The 14278-nt window shown below is 40.8% G+C and overlaps 1 protein-coding gene across 4 annotated transcripts in view; it reads right to left on the reverse strand.

The window, feature by feature from the left end:
- TEX11 (testis expressed 11) overlaps positions 1-14278 on the reverse strand; it is a 241959-nt gene that overhangs the window by 117123 nt on the left and 110558 nt on the right. For all 4 annotated transcript variants that reach the window (XR_011358669.1, XM_069943309.1, XM_069943310.1 and 1 more), the window contains 4 exons: positions 12893-12950; positions 7197-7292; positions 4696-4777; positions 2303-2381 (listed from right to left, as the gene is read on the reverse strand). Coding sequence is in view for 3 of the 4 variants with exons in the window: in XM_069943309.1 (XP_069799410.1) it covers positions 2303-2381; positions 4696-4777; positions 7197-7292; positions 12893-12950 (315 nt within the window). In the remaining variant the exon portion in view is untranslated. The remainder of the gene's footprint in view (positions 1-2302; positions 2382-4695; positions 4778-7196; positions 7293-12892; positions 12951-14278) is intronic.

Below are 14278 nucleotides of genomic sequence, written 5' to 3' on the forward strand. Positions count from 1 at the left end.
AGTGCGCTCTCCCATAGACGGGCTATGGGACACTGAGGCATGCTAGATTCCGTGGCGGAAAGTTCCTCAGTTTTGCTCAGTGTGAACATACCATTTGAGTGATTATCTGCTAGTGTAAACACAGCTAATGATCAAGCGATGAGCAAGAATTCACTCATCGTGATCTTTCAACATGTTCTCAAATCATCGCTGGTCGTTCGCTAATAATTTGCAGATCGCTTCTAAATAGTCTTTCAAAGATTCACCCTAGTGTGTGAGATGGCCTTAAGCAATCTTAAAGCGATAGTTTTTTCAAACGATTTATCACCTTGTCTAAATGCTGATCAGCTAAAACGGTGAAAGGATGGTGAAAAAAGTAAAACTGTGTGTGAACAACTAAAAAAATAATGTCCGCTGTTTATAAAAGACGTCCAAAAATAATTGACATGATCATTATTTTGACGCCTGCAGAGACAATGTCCGTCATTTTATACACTGTGTGCATTAGACGGCCGTCATTCCACTGAATTCAAATCACGGCTATAGCGGATGTCTTTTTTAAAATAGAAAAAGCAGATGCCTTTTCTCTTTTTTTTGATGTTGTGTGAATATAACTTGTATACAGTGGTACCTTGGATTAAGAGTAACTTGGATTTAGAGCGTTTTGCAAGAAGAGCTCACAGTTTTTCAAAATTTTAACTTGGTTTAAGAGCATTGCTTTGGTTTAAGAGCTCCCTGTACTCGGTGGGAGCGGGAGTGGGGGAGGGGAATGGCCTGCACAGGGTGGTCTACAGCACTGTACTCTGACCCAGGAAGTCTCCCTCACCTTCCAAATCATAGCAGATCCATTTCAGCCTGGGGCTTGCATCAGGGGACAGGACTGTGAAGGTAATCTCTGTCCCTGGAGAGAGAGTGCTGCTATACTGTGCCTACATCTGCCCTGTTCATTCCTTCATGCTCACCCCCCCGCCGCCGCAGCCATCCACTCACCTGTCCCACACCGCAGCCGGCCCGCGCTCTCTGCTGTCTCCACATCCCATCAGGTCCCGCGATGTCACCCTGCAGCTGTCACGGACCTCCAGGCTGTGGTGAGTGAGTGGGGTGATCGGGTCGCGCGGGGCGGTCCCGCGCGACCGGATCACCCCAGCGCGTCCCCCACGACCCCGGGCACTCATCACAGCCTGGAGGTCCATGACAGCTGCAGGGTGACATCGCGGGACCTGACGGGATGTGGAGAGCACGGGCGACGGGATAGGTGAGCGGCCGCTGTCATTTTTGTTAAGTGATACTTAACAAAAATGACAGCAGGGGGGACATAATGCCGCCCCCTGCCGGACCGCAAAATCTGCCGCCTGAGGCGGAAGGCTCATTCCGCCTCATGGCAGAAGCGGGCCTGCCTGCAGTCTCTATCCTGCACTTATGCTCAGCCATTCAAACTGCTGTATATAAAGTTACTGTCCCTGACACCCCCCCCCCCCTTCCCCTTGCTGTCATGTGACCACACAGACCTCTGACAGCAGCCTTGCTTCTCTATTCTATCCTGTTGCACTACTCTACTGCATTATGGGAAACTGCAGTTCCATCCTGTATCTACAAACTGCTGCTGTTTTTTCAGGTTTATGCAATTCAAATGTATGGTACTGCACATGCTGATTGCTATATTGTACAGTAACGTATAATATGACATATTCAGCTGTTTCTTATTGTTTGTTTAATCTGTTCTACATGTTATTCAGAGGAAAAATCATTATTTTTTGGGGTGTGGAACCATTATCTTATGGGAATTTCTTATGGGAAAATTTGCTTTGGTTCAAGAGTGGATTTGGATTACAAGCACGGTCCCAGAACAAATTAAGCTCGTAATCCAAGGTCCCACTGTAATTGATAACTTGTATAATTTATCATTTTAATCCACCCCCTTGCCCCAAAAATGGCATGGGTCACCTGGGGGCTAAGCGTGCAAAAGCTATTTAATACGTAAAGCCAAGACAAGCTATTTCAATAAGACATTCATATGTAAGGTTATGATAATATGAAAAATAAGAAAATGAGTCTATGAGCCTAAGGTTATGTGGAATAGACCATCAGTGCACACGCAATAGAGAAAAATTAGTGCAGGTAAAAAAATTATGAACACACGTTATTTACAACCTGGTTTCACAAAAAATTGCCTTTTTATGTTCACCTGTTCACACATAGTTTTATTTATGCTTAAAATTACATCCGGATCTTGGTATTATTTGACTGTATGTGAACATGGCCTAAAGTGACAACACTAGATACTAGCTAGTCACTAGCTCATCTTACATATTACCTATCTTACCTATTGTGTTTCATAAGTAGTTTAACTGTGTTCAGGTAACTGTCCAATGGCAGTTCGTGGCGCAACATCTCTGTGACTTCTGTAAAAGAAAAAAACAAACTGTATAGTTTTCTACATACATCTAGTTTCGGCTTTGCAGACAAAAGTCAATAAACAATCTGTAACTTCAAGGAGTCAAAGTCATCAGCTACTGTATATTATAATGTCTGAACTGCACATATAACTTTTTCTTATATTTTAATCCTGCAACCTGCAACACTATGAAAATATTATGCAATGTATCACATCAAAGCTGTGGTCAGTCTATTGATCCTGCTCCATTATTTATGAGTTTTATTCCCTTAAGGCTAGGTTCACACTACGTAAGTTTCCGGCCGTAGCGCGTTCCGTGAATAAGCGGCCGGAAACTTACGTAGTTTGCGTACAATGTAAAGTATACGATCTACGGCCGCGGAAAATATGCGGCCGGACATATACGTAGTGTGAACATAGCCTTACACTGTATTTTTATCTCTGCATATGTATTGACACTGTAAAAACATGAATTTTGTTTAATATGTACACTCGATTGTACACTTAAAATTGTCATATCAACTGTATAGAATTTTCTACACACTTAATTATCTAATGAATTGATACTCACAAATGTGTTTGTTTTGAATAAATATGATACATGTTTTGCAACTCTTATGTGGTGTACAGGGCTGCTCTGTCTATTAGGCAGCTGAAAGGATAAATGCCCACTGTATGGCCCAGTTCACACTGAGCAAAAACGGCGGAATGCCTCTGTGCTTGGTGACCTACAGTGAGTTGGATTGGAGGGCGCGCACCCGTCTGCTTCAGACTAGGCTTGATCGAACATCTGAAAAAGCGAGGTCCAATCGAACTCGAACCTAGCCAGACCTTCCGTATTTGATTGCTGGTGTCTTCACGGCCCGTGCCAAAGAAGAAGACGTCCTGGGGACCGCTTGGAATTCCGAGATTCAGCCGAAGTAATAGGTTGAATTGATCATCTCGATCATCTCTACTCCTGATGTTCTCCGCTTAAAGAATTGACATGTCAATTCTTTGAACGGAGAGGGGAGGAAGCGGACGCATGCGAGCTGGTGAAAGCATCAATACCCCCTACACCTTTAAATGATAGTCATACAGTTACCAAATAATAGCAGGGAATAAATACCTCAACAATATGACAGAGGAGACGTATAAGGGGAGATATGATTAAATTATTTAAATATACAGTATAAATGGCCCCTACAAGAAATATGGGGAAAAGATTTTTCAGGCAAACCCCCCTTAAAGGATAAGAGGGCATTGCCTCCGCCTGGAGAAAAAAAGGTTCAATCTCCGGAGGCGACAAGCCTTCTTTACAATGAGAACAGTGAACCTGTGGAACAGTCTACAGATTTGGTTCTTAGACCAAAATAATATAAATGCATATGTATAGAACCTACCCATCATCTGTCCCCTTCCCTGTATCCATCCTCTCCTTGTATACCCCCCATCCCTGTATCCATCCCCTCCTTGGTTGAACTTGATGGACATGTATCTTTCTTCAACAGTATTTACTATGTAACTATGTAACCATCATAGGCCCAGTTCACACTGAGCAAAAACTGTGGAAGCCGCTGTGCTCAGTATCCTGCAGTGAGTGAATGGGAGATCACTCACTGCAGGATACTGAGCATGGCGGCATTCTCCACCGCAGAATTCCGCCGTTTTTGCTCAGTGTGAACTGGGCCTATGATAGTGATATATAGTAAGAGTATTTATTCCCTGCTATTATTTGGTAACTGTATAACTATCATTTAAAGGTACAGGAGGTATTGATGCTTTCACCAGAAAACCAGTGTTAAAAAGTTGCAAAGTTAATAAATTCTCCCCATAGGGGGAGATTTATAAAAGATGGTGTAAAGTGAAACTGGCCCCTAGCAACCAATCAGAGTCACCTTTCAATTCTCACAGACTCTTTGGAAAATAAAAGGTGGAATCTGATTGGTTGCTAGGGGCAACTGAGCCAATTCTACTTTACACCATGTTTGATAAATCTCCCCCATGGTGTCTATTTTGCTAGTACTGTTACATACTGCAGGCTTTATGCATGCAAATCTTATGATTTTCAGGTTGGGGAGGGAGAGACAATTACAGTTTTTGCCCCGGGCAGAAGAAAAGCTAGAATTGCCCCTGCATGTACATGATGCAATACATTTCACCAGACTTTGCACAATATTTTTTTTTTTTTACAGTGCTGTGGTTTTCATTATCTCCTATATATTTACCCTGATCAAGGTGCTGCACTGCAGCTCACTACAATTTTACTTTGGGCTGTTTTGCTTTTCTACAATAGAAATATGGATGATCAATACAAAACTGTATTTTATATGTCCTCTCACCCATGGTTATGACTTCATCAGGCAAAGAGCAATGAAGAAGAATTTTAACTTTCAGAAAAAGACCAGCTGGATGCAAGTTTTCCTGGAAAAATAAATATTAAAATGAGACATCTTTCATTTATTTTTGGATGAGGCAATACATAGTAGTTGTTGGAAGGTCACAACGTGGTCAAAATCTGCAACCTCCTGATGTTATATGCAAAATTCAATTTTAAAACCAACTTCAAATGCAAGTGTGAGGAGCCTCAGGAGAGGCTTCTTTGTAACTAAATTTCTAACATACTGTTATTACATTCTCATTAAGGAAAAATAATTTTCTCTGTTTTTTTGTAGTGGTGGCTAAGTGTAACTGTAGCTTAGCCAATAAGTTACTGATGAGCTATCCCGTGCGATCCAGTATAATTTGAACAGTGTATTTTGTATATATGAATGAGATACGTTTTAGCTCTGTTTACACTGTTTTTAAATGCTTGTTCTCTATGTCATAACATGAAATATACAAAGACTTTTATGGTTCTGGTGTGGGCCAAAACAAGCATCCTTGTGGCAAAAGTCTGTGTGGTATGCAGCGCATTCCTTTTTTTCTATTGTATTGGAAAACATAGACACCTGTGCTTTTCATACAAATGAAACCATTTTTACATTTTTTTACATTGAGGGCAAGGAACATAGCCATGTGTCATACAGTATATGTCTGGGCAATATGTTTAAACTACTAAACACACAGGCACAAGAACTCAGGATACAATACCCCTTAAAGAAACCTCCCCTAAAATACTGTGTAACATTTATTGTTAGTACTTAAAGTAATAAGGTGAATATTAGAACCACGGTTGTCCAGTACTGCTGATACTTTAAAGCAAAACTTTATCCACCAACACCCAACCCCAGTAATTCCTTACTGTTTGTGTCTTTTAAAATGCTCCCAGTGCCTTGGTTAGGGTAAAAAAATGATCTTTAAAGGCTGCGTTCACACTACGTATATTTCAGTCAGTATATTTCAATCAGTATTGCAACCAAAACCAGGAGTGGATTAAAAACACAGAAAGGCTCTGTTCACACAATGTTGAAATTGAGTGGATGGCCGCCATATAACAGTAAATAACTGCCATTATTTTAATATAACGCCGTTGTTCTAAAATAACAGCAAATATTTGCCAATAAATGGCGGCCATCCACTCAATTTCAACATTGTGTGAACAGATCCTCTCTGTGTTTTTAATCCACTCCTGGTTTTGGTTGCAATACTGACTGAAATATACTGACTGAAATATACATATACTGACTGAAATATACGTAGTGTGAACGGAACGCAGCCCCCATCTGCAGCAGCCAAGTCAATGAGGCGTGACCCTGTTTAGAAAAGCAATAAGAAATCCCAGGGGAGTTAATAATGATAAGGAGGGTGGGGAGGAACAAAGGAGAGGCGTTGCAGGCCTAGGGCATGGACACTCTAGGCCATGCCTCATTGACTTGGCTGCTACAGATTTTTAGATCATCACTTTAAATACATAGGGGGAGATTTATTAAAGGGTGTAAAATTTAGACTGGTGCAAACTACCCACAGCAACCAATCACAGCTCAGCTTCCAGCTCTGGTGAAATGAAAGAGTCGCTGTGATTAGTTGCTGTGGGCAATTTGCACCAGTCTAAATTTTACACCCTTTGATAAATCTCACCCATAGTATTTATAAAATAGTTGTAGTGTGCAGTACTACAAACTTAATAGCAGTGCTGAGCGTGTTGCATATTCATATATCCTAGGAAGCAATGCGCCTAGGATTTCACTGTATTGATCGCTTCAGCCGGCAGCTGACAGTGTTATCTTTGGCTGATCTGTTTCCTCCATGGCTCTACTAGGCATTGAGCTAGCCAACTAGCCAGAATCCTACTCTACACTGATGAGGGGCAACAACCCGAAACAACTGTCTGTGGATAGATACCTGACCTTGGTTTTTCCCATGTCATTACATTGACTTATAGAGCCACTTAATATGGTGGTTTTGGTGGTTTCCCTACAGAAGCCACCCCTTGGCTGGGCCCTATCTGGAGGGATATCTTGCTGGTCCTGTGTTTTGAGACTCTTAAATGTGGCTCCACAAGCTGTATTGAGCGCTTTAGCCGGCAGCCGACAGTGTTATCTTTGACTGGCCTCCCTGAGATCAGTGACCTGTTTCCCGTATTATTAAAATAATAAACAAAGAGCCCCCAAAATGTTTCGTTGCCAAAGCAAAGTCATCAGGCGAAAACAGACATCTATGTTCAAGGTGAGTTCAAAGTGAGTGCCACCTTTTATATGTAAGTATTAGTTCCTCCCTAAACAATACTGCCACCAAAACCGATCATCTAAAATCATTTGGGATCTTCAAAATAATAACAAATCTGCAGACACAGGATTATTTGGTAAAATCTCTACAAAGTTACATCTCCGAAAAGACCACCCTTATCTAGACCAGCCAGGTAGGAAACTGACTTTTTATATAAATAAAAATTGCATTTTACCTCATTAGCTAATCGGATGGCATTAAGGGCTTTCTCACTGTGGATTTCACAGTCCCACTCCAAATAGACTGTGGCAAGTAATCTTAGTACTTTGGCCTGCAGAAAAATCAAATAATATTTTTTATTACACAAAAAAAACATATATATGCTCAATCCAATGGTCTATACTCTAACGGGAAAAAAATCTGTTATTGTGCAGGCCAGCTAGTAAGAGAATGTCTCAGGGGCTCTGCATGTGACATGGCACCTGAAAACAAAAGTAAAATGCTCAAAAACCCAAACTGCTTTCTTTTGCTTCTGAGCCCTGCTGCGTGCCCAAAAAGCAGTCAACGTTCAGTCACAGGCTATGTTCACACAACTTCTTATTTTAGGCTGAAAAATAATTTAAAAATTATTAACGACGCCTGTTAATAATGATCATTATTTATGGCCATAATTATAAAATATCAGCCTAAAAAGACTTTGTGGGAACATAGCATACTCTCATGAAAATGTGTATAAAGTTTAGTGGGGAGCATTTTCTCCAATTGCCTTCTGAAAGGAAACAAAAAATAACTAAAACTACACAATGTTAAAAAAAAATATTTTTTTCGATTTTCACAGCCCAGTGTTAAAAATTCTACCAATAAAAATGTAGACATATGGTATATGTTAATTATTAACCCCTTCGCGTCAGTAATATGTATATAAATGTTCCTACTGCACATACCCCGTGTAGTAGGAATGTATATATAGGAATGTGAGCGGGAGCGCTGCAGAGATAACGATCCCGCTCACATCTTTTTCCGGGCCGCAGGTAATGAGAGTCAGCTGCGATCCTGCAGCTGAGTCTCATTAACCCCTTAAACGCCGCGATCTATAGCGATCCCGGCATTTAAGGTGCTCAGTGACAGATCAAGCATCTGTCACTGAGTGATTGGGACCTGCGGGTGTCCCGATCAATTGTGCTGACAGACAGGGGTAAGCTCCTTACCTCCACCCTGTCGGATCCACGATCTAGGTGTAGAGTCCGCTCTCAGGCAGGCTTTATACATAGATCGCCGATAACACTGATCTATGCTATGCTATGGCATAGCATAGATCAGTACATGCAATCTAATGATTGCATATTTTACTGTGAATAAAAGTTGTAATAAAAAGTTTTTAAAAGTATTAAAAAAAACCATATAAACCCCCTCCTAATAAAAGTTTAAAAGACCCCCTTGCCCATTATAAAAATATAAATAAATAAATTAACATATTGTATATTGTAGCGTGTGGAATTGTCAGATCTATAAAATATAACATTTTTGTTCCCGCACGGTGAACGGCGTAAACGGAAACAAAAAATAATAAAGAGCAATCAAAATTTTTCTGTTACACCAATAGGATATTAATAAAAACTCATGGGCAAAAAGATCATGGGGCAAAATGACACCCCAACCAGCCCTATAGGTGGAAAAATAAAAGCGCTATGGCTCTTAGAAGGCGGGGAGGAACATTGCATTAATTTGACCTTGACTTTTGTGCATCAAAGGTGTCTGTCTTGAAGAGGTTAATGAATAATTATCTTAAAATTCGTAAAAAAAAAAAAAAAAAAAGTTCATTTTTCATAAATTGTGTTATTTTTAATGAAAAAAACACTGGGGTGGGGGTTTATTGATCAACTTTGCGCCTGGTGCTGACCTTGCAAAAAGTTGCACATTTGAATGATTTGCATAGGCAAATGTATAAGAAAGTCCAGATTTAAGCAGAAGGAAAATGGATCTGTGTCCCCAATGACAAAGCATGCAAAAATACTGCGGAGACACCATCATGTGTTTTATCAACATCAGTGACCTTCTACTCCAGTCAAGGAAACTACCTTCCAACAAGCCACATTAACCCTTTGAGGACCAGGCCCAAAATGACCCAGTGGACCGCGCAAATTTTGATCTTAGTGTTTTCGTTTTTCCTCCTCCCCTTCTAAGAGCTCTAGCACTCTGTTTTCTATCTACAAGCCATGTAAGTGCTTGTTTTTTACAGGAATAGTTGTACTTTGTAAAGGCGTCATTCATTTTACCATAACATGTATGACGGAATCCCAAATATATTATTTATGAAGATATAAATAGGTGAAATCGTACAAAAGAATGCAATATGGTAACGTTTGGGGGGTTCCTGTGTCTACGCAATACACTATATGGTAACAGCGACATGATACTTTTATTCTATAGGTCAGCCCGAACACAACCATATGCAGGTTACACAGATTCTCTAATGTTATATATGTATTTTTTTTATGAAATCCTTTTTTTGGTAATTAAATATTAATAAAATGGGCCTATTGTGACGCTTATAACGGTTTTATTTTTTCACCTCCGGCTGTATGGGGTGTCATTTTTTCCGCCATGATCTCTAGTTTTTATTAATACCATATTTGTAAAGATCGGACATTTTGATCACTTTTTATTGATTTTTTTTAATATATAATGTAACATAAAATCGGTAATCTGCGCACTTTTTTCCCTCTTTTCGTGTACGCCGTTCACCGATCACAATGACGCTTGTTATATTTTAATAGATCGGACAATTACGCACGCTACGTTATATTATATGTTTATCTATTTATTTATTTTTATATGTTTTATTTATATAATAGGATAGGGGGGGTTATTTTAACTTTTATTGGGGGAGGGGTTTTGGGGTAGTGTAATAGCGTTTTGAACTTTTTTTTTTTTTACACATTTGAAGTCCCTTTGGGGGACTTTTACATACACTAGTTTGATTTCTACACTGATGATTGCTATGCCATAGGCATAGCATTGATCAGTGTTATCGGCGATCTGCTCATTGAGCCTGCCTGTGCAGGCTCAGTGTAGCAGATCGCCGATTGGACCGCACGGAGGAAGGTGAGAGACCTCCGGCGGTCCGTTTCAATGATTGGGACCCCCGCATTCACACTGCGGGGGTCCCGATCGGTAAGTGACAGGGGACTCCCCGTGTCACTTACACTTAAACTCCGCGGTCGCGCCGCGATAGCGGCATTTAAGGGGTTAATGACACGCGGCAGCGCGATCGCTGGTGAGGTTACCGGTGAGGTCCCGGCTGCTCACTGCAGCGGGCCCCCACCTCCTATGAAGCGCGCTCCGCTCCGGAGCGTGCTTCGTAGTGGGAGAAACACCCAGGACGTAGAGTTACGTCATGGGTCGTCTGGGGACAGACTTCCATGACGTAACCCTACGTCCAGGGTCGTCTAGGGGTTAAAAAATGACAGGGCTTGAGAAATACCATTCACAGACAGCTATTTTAGGATATTTGCCCCTCATCAGCATGGACTAAGATTCTGGCTAGTGGGAGAAAAGCCTAGTAAGTGCATTTAAGAGAATGATGGTTGACCTCAGGCAATTCCAAGGGGGCAATGTTCCTAGATTCACCGATGTTGAGAAACATGTCATGCTGTGTGCTGGTTGATCCCCCCCGAGGGATGAGCAAATCTGACTAATTCCGATTTGCAGTGAATTAAGCGTTCACTTCGCAAATTTGCTAAACATGGCAGCCGCAGTAACGAACGCACATGTTAGCTTACAGTGCTGTCTTTTGGCATGAGCAAGGAATTATCCATAATCCATTTCACCCACCAATCACCTGTAAGCCCCACTGTGATGTTAGCACTTCCCCTCACCCTCTATATAAGGTAACTGGCTTCCTGGAGGCAACCAGTTGGCTGTGCATAGTGGAGAGCAGGTTGCAGCAGGCAGTTAGTGCAGGGAGAGAAATACAGAGAAATAGGACAGAGAGGAGTGGATAGGAGGGTGGATGTGGGTGCCGGTGGCAACAACGGCCGTACTTTTACGTAGTGTGAACATAGCCTAACTTGGTGACTGTTGTTCAATATACCAAGTCACTGGGTGCTGGGTGTGCATTATACGAAGTCACAGTGAACACAGTTTCCATCTTAATATCTCACTGGGTGCTCATTTACCAATGTCCACTGCTGTCCTGGGAGAAAATTGAGTCTACTATGCTGATGCGGATACTCTTGGGCTGTAGCTATATGTTGTTCCCCTCTCCCCGCTTTCCATGTCTTCATCCTTCCTCGTCTAGACTCAATTACTAACAATTTTTTCTTTTCATTGTTTTGCCTTTGTGCCTTTTACCTATATTGCACTACCTCTGTGTCCATGTTTACATTGCAAATACCGTTGCATGTATTGGTACTGTGAGATGTGCAAACTGTGGTATGAATTGGTGCACCATTTTATGCATTTCACATATATATTTTGGTTCTGTTTACATTATATAGGCACTTTGGCCAGCAATTTGATGTGATTCATTACTAGGTGAGGATTAACTACTTAATAGGGATCGCATGCACATGGTGTTTTCAATATTTTTTTTACTATTATGATGTTGTTATAGGGATTGAGGCATTTCTGGGAATCCATTCATTCCTCTGTTGGCCCTGAGGGACATGATGATCTGTCATGTTTCTCCGTTCAGCGGTTTTTAATTGTTTTTAAATGGGTGTGTTTTCTGTGCATTTATTATATCTTGAATAAAGAGATTTCTTATAACTTGCTAATTTAGTATGCCATTGCCTTAAAGGGGAACTCCGGATAAGAAAAACTTGTTTTCTATTAAAAGTACATTAAAAGTTATATAGATGTGTCTATACAATGTATTACTGTATCTGTACAGTTCTGCCACACTGGTAGATGATAGAAATCCAGGAAGTGAAAAAAAATGGCCCCTGTGCCAATTCACATTGTCTCCTGCTCCTTCTGCTATCCCCTCTTAGGAGACAAATATTCCTTGTCTCTGTCTCACATTGTGTGTGTTTGCTGATGATGCAGACAGAGGGCAGGGCGTGAGCTCACAGGAGGCTTGGCTGGATCCCCCAATCCCCTGAGTGATTCATCATCTCTGTCAGGTCAGAAGCAGCTGCTGCACTAATTTTACTGATTGTAATGGGTGGAGGCTGTGATGATCACATGAGAGAAAGCATTGCATTCTGGGAAATGATAAACCAGGAAGGACAGAAACACAAAACAGAGCAACACCCTCCCCCCAAACAAATGGATTTTTGGTAGTTTCAAAACTAAGATAGACAGGTAAGTAATGCATTATGCTTCTACCTGGAGTTCCCCTTTAATTACATACTTGCTTTGTATACAGTTGGTTCACCTTATAATACACAGCACTATTTAAAGTGAATTGGTCAGCCCATGTGTACGCTATAAGATACAGGCATGGGATGAACAATGGTGCAATAACACTCGTGTTACTGTTTCTAATTATTTGCAGAAGTCATAAAATAAGGTTTGGGTTTTTTTTTTATACTGGGCTGAAGTGACAGGCTTCTGCAGTTTAGCCAACAGGATTATAGATACCTAGTATAATTTTTAGGGATTTTAGTTTCATATACTTCTAATAACTTTGTCACATCTCATGCACAGTCCTTTCGCCCGACTGAAAAATCTTCACCAGCTCTAAGCTGGGGTAGATTTTTGACATAACTTACCTCAAGGTGCACAGCAAGGTGAAAAGTTACACACTTTTGCGCAAAACAGGGGGTGTTTTAAAAATGTGCAACTTTTCAATACCAGAAGAGTGGTGTACCATGCGGATAAATTCCCCCAGTGGCTGCATATGTCCTCAGGCCTAGAGAGGTGGAAGGGCCTGCTCAGACTCCTGGATAGCACAGATATTGTGATGTGCAACTATTATGTGCTCACCTGCATTTTATGTCCAGTGCTGTACCTTTTATCTGTTTTTCCAATCTCATAACTCTGGCTGAAAAGATAACATTAGACAATAAATTAAATTAATTAATTAAATAAATGTGTTTGTGACATATTTGGGATCATCCCACAGAAAACAGTTATCGCCTATCCACGGAAGAGACATTTAAAACTGCTTGTGTCCTGCTGCTGGACCCACAATATCACCAAAATGGAGGTACAGTTGGGGGCAGGAGTTCAAAGTGCAAACAAACAGTTTGAACTGAAAGCACAAGGTATTGTGTGGAGCATTATTACCATGTTTGGCAATATTTTATTGTAAGTAACAGTAGTCATGAGGACACTAGGGGCAGCAGCAGGCTCTAATACTGGTAAAGGGGCAGCAGAATGAGAAGTTTGGGCAGAGGGAAGATAATAGGTAAGAAGGATGCTTGAAAAGTGAGGAGTCAGTGGCAGGAAGATGTTTTAACAACTATATGGATGGAAAAGAAAAGGGAAAGTGAAAACAACAGAGAAGATATCACCTGGATATTACTGTACTGCAATCACAAATACAACGTGCAGAGAACTACATTGGCTACTAGACAACCCAAAAGAAAGTCCTGCCTAAACGACATACAGTGCAACAAAACCATATAGAAAACTGAAATAAATGGCACAATTATTTAGAAGTATAACAAAGTCCTTTATTTACATATACATGATTTACAAAAATTTATAAAAACTAGGGAATTTCATGGGAAATGACACAAATAACACAAGGCCAGAGGGGGAGAAAAGTGTGGTAAATCAATCTAAAATTAAAAAGTATAAGTGCTGCAATATTATGTGTACCAATTGCAACACTACCATCTGGTGGTCACTAAAATTATAGAAGATGACAAGTATTTAACCTGCAATGCAGTTACAGCATAGATGTAGTGTAGTATAATATAATATAGTATAATGGAGGAGAGACTGTTTGTACCCCTCAGCGGCCGGCCAGGTAATTAATAGAGCACCACAAGTAAGGCTCTTAAAACATCTGGATGTCAGTTTACTTATGCAGAGATGCAAATGATGCTTGTGCACATCATTCACTTATGAAAGAATTGTAGGTATCAAAGTGCAAACAAAGAAGTCTTTATTTCAACGGTGCTGAATACATCTTTCACAATGCTGGCGGTGGTGAGATGCCAATCACTCTCAGATATGTGACAGCTGTAGAGAACGTGCAAAACAGCTGTCATATATCTGGGAGTGACTGACATCTGCACCGCCAGCATGGTGAAAGATGTATCCTGCGTAGCACAACTGAAATAAAGACTTGTTCGCACTATGGTGACTGGCAATATCCCAGCACTGTTCTATTCATATGCAAAACTTAAAGTGAATGTACTG

Source organism: Dendropsophus ebraccatus, chromosome 10, assembly GCF_027789765.1.
Source record: "Dendropsophus ebraccatus isolate aDenEbr1 chromosome 10, aDenEbr1.pat, whole genome shotgun sequence".
In the NCBI taxonomy this organism is placed as follows: domain Eukaryota; kingdom Metazoa; phylum Chordata; class Amphibia; order Anura; family Hylidae; genus Dendropsophus; species Dendropsophus ebraccatus.